At 40.0% G+C, this 13,419-nt stretch overlaps 1 protein-coding gene across 1 annotated transcript in view; it reads right to left on the bottom strand.

The window, feature by feature from the left end:
• LOC309556825 (lipoxygenase homology domain-containing protein 1-like) overlaps window positions 1-13,419 on the bottom strand; it is a gene marked incomplete at its 5' end in the record, with an annotated part of 436,205 nt that overhangs the window by 349,936 nt on the left and 72,850 nt on the right. The window contains one exon of the mRNA XM_082259345.1: window positions 1,842-1,920. Within this exon, the coding sequence (XP_082115471.1) occupies window positions 1,842-1,920 (79 nt within the window). The remainder of the gene's footprint in view (window positions 1-1,841; window positions 1,921-13,419) is intronic.

The raw sequence follows: 13,419 nt of genomic DNA, 5'->3' as shown, positions 1-13,419 counted from the left end.
CAGGGTTGTCTCACTACTCTCTTAAAGTACTAGTGATGTTGATGTAAATACTCTGGGTCTTGGCTTTGCTGCTAAACCAGTTACAGACAAGACCGGTGCTTGCAATCACACAGGAAAAAGTAATATGAATTGCCCAATTCTTTTCCAGTCTATTCACATTGTTGTCAATCCAGCCGTAATGAAGGGGGCATTCTTGGTCCCCCCCAAAATGTGTTGGCTACTTTTTGGATTGTTCACCTGACTTTTATTGGAATAAAGTTGTATCTGGACCTCTTAGCAGTGGTGTGGTGCTTACATTTTTTCATTTCTGTTACATTATAACATTGGCATTGAAACCAGGAAAAAGATGACAATACCAGAGCCTGCACATTCTAACCTAGTCAAGAATGACTCACATATTTCTATCCTCACAGGTTTTAACATCTGGTTATTTGTCCAGCCACATCTTTAGCAGACGTATACCCATAAATAGTCATAAAAAAGGAATATTGTGAAAGATTTGATAGGTACTTGCAAAACTCAGGCTGCAAAGGAACAACTAGTAATTGACTTTGTGCTTTTTTGAGGGCCTTTAAACCAAACTCGATGACCCTCCCTCTTAGATTTTAAGCTCTAACGAGGGCCCTCTGATTCCTTTTGTACCAAGTGTATTGTAACTGTAATGTCTGCCTTTTTTTAAGCGCTGCGCAAACTATTGGTGCCTTATAAATCCTGTACAATATTAATACTGAGGTATCTAAGAAGTCATCGATAAATGCTTTGTAAATGTTCACTGAAACTGAAGCTAGCATTTACTAAAAGTCTGAAGACTAGCATTTACAAGCAAAGATAAGGCATTGCTCATATAATTAGAATTTTATTGTGTTGATCTTAGTCCGCCTTCAGGAAAAAAATTAGTTTTACTCCTACATTGCATTCCAGGCAGATCATTATGTTGGGAAATCCTTGCTCTGTTCTTGTAACTCCTCATAAACAGTACTTTACTGTACACACAGAGTGCAGTATAGAGCATGGAGTGCAATATGGGTGCAGCATGGATTGGGTACACTTGGTGTCTTGCTCAGAGTGGCTCAGTCCCTGCTAGCAGTATCAGTAATGGGCTAATAGTCCTCTCACAAATCCCTGGATGCTGTGCTGACCTCTCGCTATAGAAGGGGGGCCCCCTTATTCTCCACTTGAAAGCCTCAAGTGATCAGCGTTAGGAAACAAAGGGTAAGTGGATGCTCCAGTCTCCCTGCAGCAGTGGTGCAGGTGCTGTGATGTGGGCAGTGCTTCGTTGCCTTTGGGTGTCCCCACTTCCATTCCCAGGCTTGGATCTTCATTGGTATGGTCTTCAGCTGGCAGGCCAATATTCAGACAGAGGTGCTTTCTCTCTCTAATTTCCTCGGTGCCAAGAGGAAGAACGTTCCCAGGCAGTAGGCAGTTTAATAAAAATCCCTTCTCAAACTCCTCCCACTGCACAGAGCCTATTGGGATCTGTTGTGTAACCATTATAGTGTAGACATTATATGGCTGCCATCTCAAACCTCAACTCCAAGGATTCTCAGCGCTCTGCATAGAAGTCTATGGTCTTGTTTTGCTTTACCTCTCCCCCTGATGGCCAGAGGAGGATGATGCAGCAGACCATCAGTATCTCAGTAAAGGGAGAGAAGAATAAAGAGCAATATCTCCATCTCGCTGTAACCCAGCACCTGGCTGCACATTACATAGCAAACTGTCACTGGTGTCTTGGCCCACAATCAAGTTATTTATTACAAATGTACTCACAGATGTTACCACTATACTTCAACTATGCTGTACAAAACTGACACTATAGAATTTACCACTGAACCGATTCTTACCTGGTTCAAGCCCATCATGTCCTATGATGACAGTGTGTAACTCACCGAGATGAACAGCTTCCATAAAGAAAGTATCAGTCTAAACAAAAGCAATTAAAAAGTAAGTTTTATTAAGTAAATTCTAAAAGTGGCTGTAAAAGAAACATTTTTATAAAAAAAAATAACAAACATGTCACACTTACCTGCTCTGTGCAGTGGTTCCTTCCAGAATTACAACCTCACTGTGTGCTCACTAGCCACAGATAGGCTCTTCCTTCTCCAGCCATTGTAACACTGCGGGCCAACTTAGTCAGTCACATGATGCGCCCCATGACCTGTCACGTGACGCATTCAAATGTGGAACACACTATGGCCGTACCAACACTAGGAAACCTCTAGTGGTCGGAGGTGGGAGTGACCATTGCGCTACCACTATCTCTATCTGTGACATTACACAACACAACCAGGCTTACTTTATGTGTTAAATAGGCCTATACGGCTATGGGATCAAGCCTCCACCTAGGTGGATAACCATGTTGGAGCAGCAAAAAAATAAAATCAAACATTGTAGGTATGGATGGCCACAGGTATAAGATCAAACAGTTTATTAACTGTAGCACATCATATGTTATTTATGGTTTAGTTTGTCCATGTGGCCTCCTGTATATGCCCCCTTAGAGTCAGATTTGGAGAGCATAAGTGTAGCATCTCCAACAACAAAGAGGACAAAGGGGAAGAGAATATTAAAGGGAAGAGGAGTAATTCTGTCCCTCTGCACTTCAAGCACAACCATAATAGTGATCTATCCAGTATTAGGATCTTTGGGGTTGAAGCAATAGAAAAGGACCCTGATATTGGCAGAAGGTTTCAGAAACTGTGCAGGAGAGAGACATATTGGATTTTTACCCTCGGATCAATTACTTCTGGAGGATTGAATGAGGACCTTGAGGTCCAAGGGTTAGTATATTGATTTACTGGCCTTGCTATTGGGTGCCCTGGAGGGAGGCCAATTTTGGTCACACTATGTTATAGACTTGTATAATCATAGGTATTGGTTGTATAAGCCTTTATCAGCTGATGCCATCAATGTTTCCGTGAGATTGACAATAGGAAATACTGATGGCTAGTTGTAAAAAGCATAGAATGCGAAAAAGAGAGATGGACAGATAAAATGTCCTTAAAATGTCCTTAACCACTTAAGGACCGAGCCTATTTCTGACACTTGTTGTTTACAAGTTAAAATCTGTTTTTTTTTTTTATAGAAAATTACTTAGAACCCCCAAACATTATATATATTTTTTTTTTTTTTTTTGGAAGACACCCTAGAGAATAAAATAGAGATCGTTACAATATTTTTTTTTTTATTTGCGCAGCGGTCTTACAAACGCAATATTTTTGGAAAAAATACACTTTTTTTAATTAAAAAATAAGAAAACAGTAAAGTTAGCTCTTATATTTTCTATAATGTGAAAGATAATGTTACGCCGAGTAAAAAGATAACCAACATGTAATGCTTCAAAATTGTGCGTGCTCATGGAATGGCGATAAACATTGGTACTTATAAATGTCCACAGGCGACACTTTAAAAATTTCTACAGGTTACCAGTTGAGACTTATGGGGGAGGTCTAGGGCTAGAATTACTTCTCTCACTCTATCGACCGCGCTGATACCTCACATGTGTGGTTTGAAAACTGTTTATATATGTGAGCGTGACTTGCGTATGCTTACGCTTCTGCGCGCAAGCTAACAGGGACGGGGCACTTACATTTTTAGTTTTTTTCCTATTTATATTATCTTTTGTTTTTTATTTTTACACTATTCCTTTAAAAATACATTTTTTATCACTTTTATTCCTATTACAAGGAATGTAAACATCCCTTGTAATAGAAAAAAGCACAACGGGACCTCTTTAATCTGAGATCTGGGGTCAAAAAGACTTCATAAAATAGTGCAAGTGGGGTTGTGAACGGCGCTACCGTTTTTCAAGAAATAGCAATACTATATTTGCTTAGCGTGAATGGTGATACCACTTAATGTGTGCCGTGAATAAATAGATAAATAAATTTTAAAGTGCAATCTTATAAAATGCTGTATAAAAATATTGTGTAAAAATCAATAAAAATAGATTATATAAATGCCTTGTATCTTAAATTATTGGTGATAAAGTGCATAAGTGCTAGTGCAAAGAAAGGAGAGACACAAGGCTGAAATAAATTAGTGAATTTTATTTAAAAAAAGACCAGGTGGAACATATATCTATCCTCACTATGAACCAAAGGTGATGGTGTTTAGTGAAGAGAAAAGAAGTAAAAGCTGCTGTGAGCAAACGAAAAAAATGTATACTGAAATTAATAGGTGTAAGATGAATAGGATAAATGAATTAATGTGATGAATTTGGGTTGCAACAACCTGCGTGACCGCTAGGTGTCGCACCCTGCTATATGACCTGATATCAGTTGCAGGAGGGTACCGTATATCTGGGTTCCGCTGTCCCCTCTGACTTCCTGGTGGGTCTGCGTGATTCCTCAGAAAGAAGAAAGGAGACCCCTAGGTATCATATCCCAACAACATGAAAAAAAAGGTGTAGAGACTCACAGGGAGATTCGAGGCTGTCCGCGATCAGTGTAGTGTGGCCGGGAAGCTTCCGCGTTCCACGGCTCTGGCTCCGGGTGCCGGAAATGACGTTAGACGTCGCTGACTCCGCCCTACCGGTTTCGTCACAAGACGTCTACTAGGAGCGGCGTCAACAACCTGGCTTCCCGGCTGTTAAATAGCGTTCCATCACCTAGCAACAACACGGCCTCCCCCGCCGCCATATTGGTGCTGACAAATGAGGCCGGACGGGGGCCATCTTTTGCCCCCATGCAATGCCTGCCTATTTGTCATTTAGGAGTGTTTACGCTATTCACTCATCATTTCGTAGACAGCCTGTATGGATCACGATATTCAACAAATAAAAAGCAGTGTTTAAACTTTATTGGTGATATATAAAATAGGTTAAAAATTCCTCAAAAAATTCCTTTGTTATATAAAAATCTAATTTATGAAAAAAATCTAATTTATGAAAAAAAAAAAAAACCACGGTAGGTACTGGTTATGGAGAGCTTATAGTTTATTTGTGTGAATATATTAAAAATTACAGAATTTGGTTAAAAAATTAAAAAAATTTTTTAAAAAAATTTTTTGTTAAAAAATACCGGATACTTTACTTGTAAAAGGAAAAAAAGGAAAAAAGGAAAAAAAGGAAAAAGAAGGGGGTTCCCATTTTGTTGTAGGGAATAGATTGCAACAAGAGAAACAACAGCCCCTGAGCAATTAGGTTGCTTCGTCCCAAATCTTATTCCCTATTCTCAACTGATGTTGGATGAGAAGGTTTGGGAAAAAATATGTGAAAAACATTTCGATGGGTATAACATAGATGAATATTTATCACACCGATATAAAATTCTGTGGAAGGTAGCGTATGTGGATTACATACAAATGTGACGCACTCCCACATTATCCATGTACCCAATAACTTTTGAATGGAGAAAAAAACTTTGGGGAACCAAAGGGTTCACTATATCTGGAAGTTACTTTTCCGAGTATTAGCCAGTTAGATTGGCTATATGTGTCAAAATAAGGAAAGGATGTGGATGAGAAGGCTTATTATAAATTATCTAAAAAGGTGAAATTTATAGGCAGGGATTATTAATAAATAAAATATTATTGATATTTTAATATCTGCACATGGGTTAATTAAATTTACCTTAGAGTAGCTAGGACGATGATATTTTAAATAGGCCTTGTTGTAGCACCGGATTTTTTGGTGCAGGAAGGGTTTTTTTGAATGTGGTTTGAAGCATATCAATGGAAAGACTAGTTAGTTTCAGAATTTTATATCTTTTAGTTAAAAAACACCAGAAAATAAAAATGTAAATAATTGAAAATAAAAATGTAAATAATTAAAAAACACCAGAAAATAAAAATGTAAATAATTAATTGGTCGATTGAAAAAATTTTTTATTTTTATTTTCTGGTGTTTTTTTCAGAATTTTATATCGGTGTGATAAATATTCATCTATGTTATACCCATCGAAATGTTTTTCACATATTTTTTCCCAAACCTTCTCATCCAACATCAGTTGAGAATAGGGAATAAGATTTGGGACGAAGCAACCTAATTGCTCAGGGGCTGTTGTTTCTCTTGTTGCAATCTATTCCCTACAACAAAATGGGAACCCCCTTCTTTTTCCTTTTTTTCCTTTTTTCCTTTTTTTCCTTTTACAAGTAAAGTATCCGGTATTTTTTAACAAAAAATTTTTTTAAAAAATTTTTTTAATTTTTTAACCAAATTCTGTAATTTTTAATATATTCACACAAATAAACTATAAGCTCTCCATAACCAGTACCTACCGTGGTTTTTTTTTTTTTTCATAAATTAGATTTTTTTCATAAATTAGATTTTTATATAACAAAGGAATTTTTTGAGGAATTTTTAACCTATTTTATATATCACCAATAAAGTTTAAACACTGCTTTTTATTTGTTGAATATCGTGATCCATACAGGCTGTCTACGAAATGATGAGTGAATAGCGTAAACACTCCTAAATGACAAATAGGCAGGCATTGCATGGGGGCAAAAGATGGCCCCCGTCCGGCCTCATTTGTCAGCACCAATATGGCGGCGGGGGAGGCCGTGTTGTTGCTAGGTGATGGAACGCTATTTAACAGCCGGGAAGCCAGGTTGTTGACGCCGCTCCTAGTAGACGTCTTGTGACGAAACCGGTAGGGCGGAGTCAGCGACGTCTAACGTCATTTCCGGCACCCGGAGCCAGAGCCGTGGAACGCGGAAGCTTCCCGGCCACACTACACTGATCGCGGACAGCCTCGAATCTCCCTGTGAGTCTCTACACCTTTTTTTTCATGTTGTTGGGATATGATACCTAGGGGTCTCCTTTCTTCTTTCTGAGGAATCACGCAGACCCACCAGGAAGTCAGAGGGGACAGCGGAACCCAGATATACGGTACCCTCCTGCAACTGATATCAGGTCATATAGCAGGGTGCGACACCTAGCGGTCACGCAGGTTGTTGCAACCCAAATTCATCACATTAATTCATTTATCCTATTCATCTTACACCTATTAATTTCAGTATACATTTTTTTCGTTTGCTCACAGCAGCTTTTACTTCTTTTCTCTTCACTAAACACCATCACCTTTGGTTCATAGTGAGGATAGATATATGTTCCACCTGGTCTTTTTTTAAATAAAATTCACTAATTTATTTCAGCCTTGTGTCTCTCCTTTCTTTGCACTAGCACTTATGCACTTTATCACCAATAATTTAAGATACAAGGCATTTATATAATCTATTTTTATTGATTTTTACACAATATTTTTATACAGCATTTTATAAGATTGCACTTTAAAATTTATTTATCTATTTATTCACGGCACACATTAAGTGGTATCACCATTCACGCTAAGCAAATATAGTATTGCTATTTCTTGAAAAACGGTAGCGCCGTTCACAACCCCACTTGCACTATTTTATTTCCAACCCAACTTGTTGGGTTTGGTTGTTGGCAGCTCACACCGTCTGTTTCTGCATTCACCTTATTAATCCATAGCGCTGGTCACCTTTGTTTTAATTAAAAAGACTTCATGATGGAAAAAAAATGGGCCCTTTAAGGCCGTTGGGAGGAAGCAATGTATGATGTTGCTCCGGTCCTCCAAGGCCATAGAGTCGACTGGGGGCCATCTTGCCCTCACTCCACTTCCTGCCTAAGAAGAGAGAGGACCAGATTGTTTTCCCCTCTACCGACGGCAAACGATCGGGAAGCGGCGGGGGGGGGGCACCTCTCCCACTGCCCATAAGGGTGATCCTGCGGCAAATCTGCCGCTGGGACCACCCTGCTGTTTAAAAAAATACCAGGTTTATGGCAGCTATCTGCTGCCATAACCCTGGTATTTAACGTCAAAATACCAACGTATATTTACAGTGGGCGGTCCAGAAGTGGTTAATATAAAAACATCTGATTAATGTCAGTTGGCATGCTAATGATAATAAAACCAGTCCCCACTAGTAAAGGACCTAGAACATAATTTTGCGATTAATTTGATGGCCCTAAAAAAAAAAAATTAGCAACACGTTACAATACTGTGTGTATTGAAACAAGGTGTTGCCTGGTGAGAGTGTCAAAAGTTCTTTAAGAACACTGCAACCATACCCCTTCTAGATAGAGAACCTTTTAGAATATGAACTCCATAATAATCATTTTTTACTATGAATAATTTTAATTTCATTTTAAATATTGATTTTTTTTTGTACTGACTTGTTATGTGTGCCTCACATTTATATATCTTTGTTCATCATTGGAGGCCGGTTGGCGCGGCTCCCTGGAGGTGAAAGCATTGTTGGGTGGTGCTGCTGATGCCAGTGATCTGGACTTATGTGTGTATATATATATATATATATATATATATATATATATATATATATGTTTTATTATGTACATGTATGGATTCCATGTGTTCAGTTTGCTGGTATTGGTGGTGTTGCTATTGCTGTCTGGTGCTGCTTTCATCTCTAGAGGACCATACTGTTAGGCTTTTAAGAGAAAAAAACTCTTAAACGTGGTTATGCACCTGGGTGGAGGCTTGATCCCATAGCCAATTTAACACATTAAGTAAGCTGGGTTGTGTTGTGTATTGTCACAGATAGCGATAGTGGTAGCGCAATAGTCACTCCCACCTCCGACCACTAGAGGTTTCCCAGTGTTGGTACGGCCGTAACGTGTTCCACATTGGAGCATGTCACGTAACAGGTCATGGGGCGCATCATGTAACTGACTAAGTTGGCCCGCAGAGTTAGTTTACAATGGCTGGAAGAGCCTATCTGTGGCTAGTGAGCACACAGCGAGGTTGTAATTCTGGAAGTACTTTACGCAGTACATGAAAAGTACAAAAACATACATGCCTTTTAGGAGATGTGTGTGGTGAGTCCTGTGCTGTCTGAAGATACTGCTCAAAGACCAAAGGGGCTTATCCCAGATGCTGCAAGTACCGAAACTGGTAACCATGCAGTGTCAAACTAAAATCAAGGGTAGGGGATACTGCGCTTCTGGGATGTTACTAATAAATCTATTATAAATATACTCAAGTTAAAAGTGTGTAAAACTGTGAATAGGGTAAAATTAAATACGTGTTCAAGCGGTTGAATAATAAATAAAGTGTAAAAAATGTCCGTCCTTCAATCACATATGTGCAAACAGTATATCACATTAATAAATCAATCAAGGTGCTAAAAATACAAATACTCTAAAAAATCTACATAAAAGTGAAGAAATATATATAAATAAATAAAGATATGCAACACCGCTTAAAGTGCCTAAGATTCAATTGGTGACAGGTAAAGTGCTGGGTGCATACACTGGTGCATAAATAAATATACTAAATAACTAAAGTGTCCTCTGTGCTCCAAACAATTAAGGAGATATGAGTAAAAAGTCCAAGAATTGTGTATCCAGGTGGGAAAATTTCAAAGGCGATGCTCCTTCACCTAACACCGTGCTTAAGGTGGTGGGGTGCTTCTCCTAAACCCCTCTATGTGTGCTAGCCGCTCACCTCAAGGTCTAAGAATATAGGCCTTAACAAATATCCAGGGGGCTCCTCTACACTCCTGCTCTCCTTCCCAATAGGGCCTGTTGTGTGGGCTGCTAAGGGTGGCTCGGCTCCCTATCCCTCTCCAGGTCCCCAGCGGTCCCCAGCGGATCTCAAATTAAAGAGGCTCGAGATAGTGCAAGTATTGTCACAAAATAAAGGTGCTTTTATTATCATCAAGTTACAAACTCACATTTGCCAAGAAAATATTGCGCAAGGTAAGTATTCCGAGTGGGATCGCGGTCCTCACTTCCGCGTGTGTGCGTCACTTCTGGTCTAGCGTCCCTACGCGTTACGCCACTTCCGCATCACGTGGCTTCTTACATGCCTTTTAGCCCGGCATATTGTGTGCATATGGCTTGGATATTATATTATACTGCACATTGTACACACATGAACTTGTATGGAAGCATTGAGTTTTCATTTTTATTTTTATCTTTATTGTCATTATTTTTATTTTATAACTATATGTCTGTAAGCTTATCCGTACACCTTGGTATAAGCATAAGATGCAAATGTTGACAGAAATTATGATTTGATCATAGATGACAAACGAAAGAGCAAATCCTGCCCCTAAGGGGTGTCGGAGAAACGCCCATTGTTGGACACATATTATGTCATTTGCTTTATAAGTGGAGTGGGAACAGTGGTCTTCTTGGCACTGAAGAAGAGGATCATCCTCAAAACGCATCAGTCAATTTGATTTTCATCTCCTTGTTTGTTGATTGATGGACTATGGACTAAATGTCACATTCATACTTTGCAAGGACTCTTGATATTCCACTATGTGATGAGCTTTCATACAATTGTAACATTGTGAGTATAATACTTACCTTTTTCAACATTCTAAGATTTTTTAGGATAATGCACTAGGTCGGTGCGCCCGTTCTTTCTTTTTTGTGGAATCAGGAGGGAGAGCCCAGGGCATTAGGGGGAGCTGAGGTGGGAGCTGCACACTGAAGGTTTATTACCTTCAGCCTTTACAATCACTTTAATACAGTTTGTATAACTGGTGATTTTATTTTAAAATGTACTGTAAATGTTTTGACATTCACTTGGATTATAGGAATGACTTTTTAATTTAATTACAATAAAAGCAATTTAGTTATACTACTGTAATCAATTATTTATAATGAAGTCACATAATTGCCAGACTTCATCATTCCAACCGCAGCACAATTTTGTCAATAGGATCTTAATCTTAATCCTGGAAGCCAGGGGAACCAAATTCAAATGACTGTAGTCAAAAGTTTAATAGAGGACTTACTGCTGCATTTGTCTAAACAATAGTCTGTAAGTAATTAAAAATGTTTCTAGACACTTGCATGCATACAAATTATACATAATATGATAAGAGTAGTATGTGTGAATTGGATTGGTCAGGTACGGAGTTCTGCATAGATAGCATACCCCACACAGTTATCCACTCACACTTTGCATTGTTGTCTATCAGAAACACATTTCTGTATATAAAGTGAAAAACTGACTGCCAAAGCGATCCAGCTTGGCTATTATTATTGGTGTCACAGTTTAGCAATTTGGTGGTGGGATAATGTATTGTTTATTTACAGTTCACTTACTCTAGTGCTGTGCACCTAGACTGGAACTGCTTGTAGAGTAGGCCAATCGTTTACCCCTTTTTAGACATAAAACCCCTCACATTTTTGTAAATATTTTATTATATCTTTTCATATGACAACACTGAAGAAATGACACTTTGCTACAATTTAAAGTAGTGAGCGTAAAGCTTGTACAACAATATATATTTGCTGTCCCATAAAAATAACAACACACAGCCTTTAATGTCTAAACCACTGGCAACAAAAGTGAGTACACCCCTAAGTAAAAATGTCCAAATTGGGCCCAATTAGCCATTTTTCCTCCCCAGTGTCATGTGACTCGTTAGTGTTACAAGGTCTCAGGTGTGAATTGGGAACAGGTGTGTTAAATTTGGTGTTATTTCTCTCACTCTCTCATACTTGTCACTGGAATCTCACCTCATGGCAAAGAACTCTCTGAGGATCTGAAAAAAAGAATTGTTGCTCTACATAAAGAAGGCCTAGGCTATAAGATGTTTGCCAATACCCTGAAACTGAGCTGCAGCATGGTGACCAAGACCATACAGCGGTTTACCAGGACAGGTTTCACTCAGAAAAGGCCTCACCATGGTCGACCAAAGAAATTGAGTGCGCGTGCTCAGCGTCCTATCCAGAGGTTGTCTTTGGGAAATAGACGTATGAGTGCTGCCAGCATTGCTGCAGAGATTGAAGGGGTGGGGGGGGTCAGCCTGTCAGTGCTCAGACCATACGCCGCACACTGCATTAAATTGGTCTGCATAGCTGTCATCCCAGAAGGAAGCCACTTCTAAAGTTGATGTACAAGAAAGCCCACAAACAGTTTGCTGAAGACAAGCAGGCTAGAGACATGGATTACTGGAACCATGTCCTGTGGTCTGATGAGACCAAGATAAACTTATGTGGTTCAGATGGTGTCAAGTGTGTGTGGCAGCAACCGGGTGAGGAGTACAAAGACAAGTGTGTCTTGCCTACAGTCGAGCATGGTGGTGGGAGTGTCATGGTCTGGGGAGCAACAGTTCATTGAGGGAACCATGAATGCCAACATGTACTGTGACATACTGAAGCAGAGCATGATCCCCTTCCTTCTGGGACTGGGCTGCAGGGCAGTATTCCAACAAGATAACGACCCCAAAAACACCTCCAAGATGACCACTGCCTTGCTAAAGAAGCTGAGGGTAAATGTGATGGAGTGGCCAAGCATGTCTCCAGACCTAAACCCTACTGAGCATTTGTGGGGCATGCTCAAATGGAAGATGGAGGAGCACAAGGTCTCTAACCTCCACCAGCTTCGTAATGCCGTCATGGAGGAGTGGAAGAGGACTCAAGTAGCAACCTGAGAAGCTCTGGTGAACTCCATGCCCAAGAGGGTTAAGGCAGTGCTGGAAAATAATGGTGGCCACACAGAATATTGACACTTAGGGCCCAATTTGGACATTTTTACTTAGGGGTGTACTCACTTTTGTTGCCAGCGGTTTAGACATTAATGGCTGTGTGTTGAGTTATTTTGAGGGGACAGCAAATTTACACTGTTATACAAGCTGTACACTCACTACTTTACATTGTAACAAAGTGTCATTTCTTCAGTGTTGTCACATGAAAAAATATAATAAAATATTTACAAAAATTTGAGGGGTGTACTCACTTTTGTGAGATACTGTATGGCTAACATGTCAAGTAAGACTTTTTATAGTTTTATTGTAATAAATCATCGTGTTTGGTAAGTAGCCCACTTCTAACCAGCAACCTGGGTCCCTGGTGCTGGTGCATCCGATTTATTGCCTGGTTTCCCTGGTTTCCCAGTTCTGGTCACTAGAGCAAAATGACAACCCTCCTCTTTTTGCAGCCAGACTTGGGACAGTCCTTGGCAGAGATAACTAAACTATGTTGGGGCAGCACAGTCTGCAAGTTTACAATGTATCACAAAATTATAACCTGTGCTTTAAATACTATTTAACACTAAAATTAAAGCGGTAGTATCCCGCTTTTTGACACTTTTACCTACAGGTAAGCCTATAATAAGGCTTACCTGTAGGTACAAATAATATCTCCTAAACCGGCATGGTTTAGGAGATATTTACAGTGCATGCAGCTGCTCTCACGAGCGGCGCATGCGCTCTGAAGGTCCGGGGGGACCTTCAATTAATTTGCCGGGAGCTTGCCGGAAAATCACTCCCGCGCGCATGCGCGGGAGTGACGTCATCGCGGCTCCGGCCAATCATCGCGCCGGAGCTGTCTCTTCCGGCCAATCACCGCGCCGGAGCCGCCGAACCCGGAAGAGACGGCGAGGGATCATGGCAGCGCCCGCAGCGATGTCCGGGGGTCCGTGTCGGGGCTTCGTTCTAAGGTAAGTTACACATAATGGGCTAGTATGCGAT

Source organism: Pelophylax lessonae (assembly GCF_965119305.1).
Source record: "Pelophylax lessonae genome assembly, chromosome: 5".
Lineage (NCBI taxonomy): Eukaryota > Metazoa > Chordata > Amphibia > Anura > Ranidae > Pelophylax > Pelophylax lessonae.
Note: the sequence above shows the minus strand (reverse complement) of the source record. Positions and strands in the feature narration are given on the sequence as shown.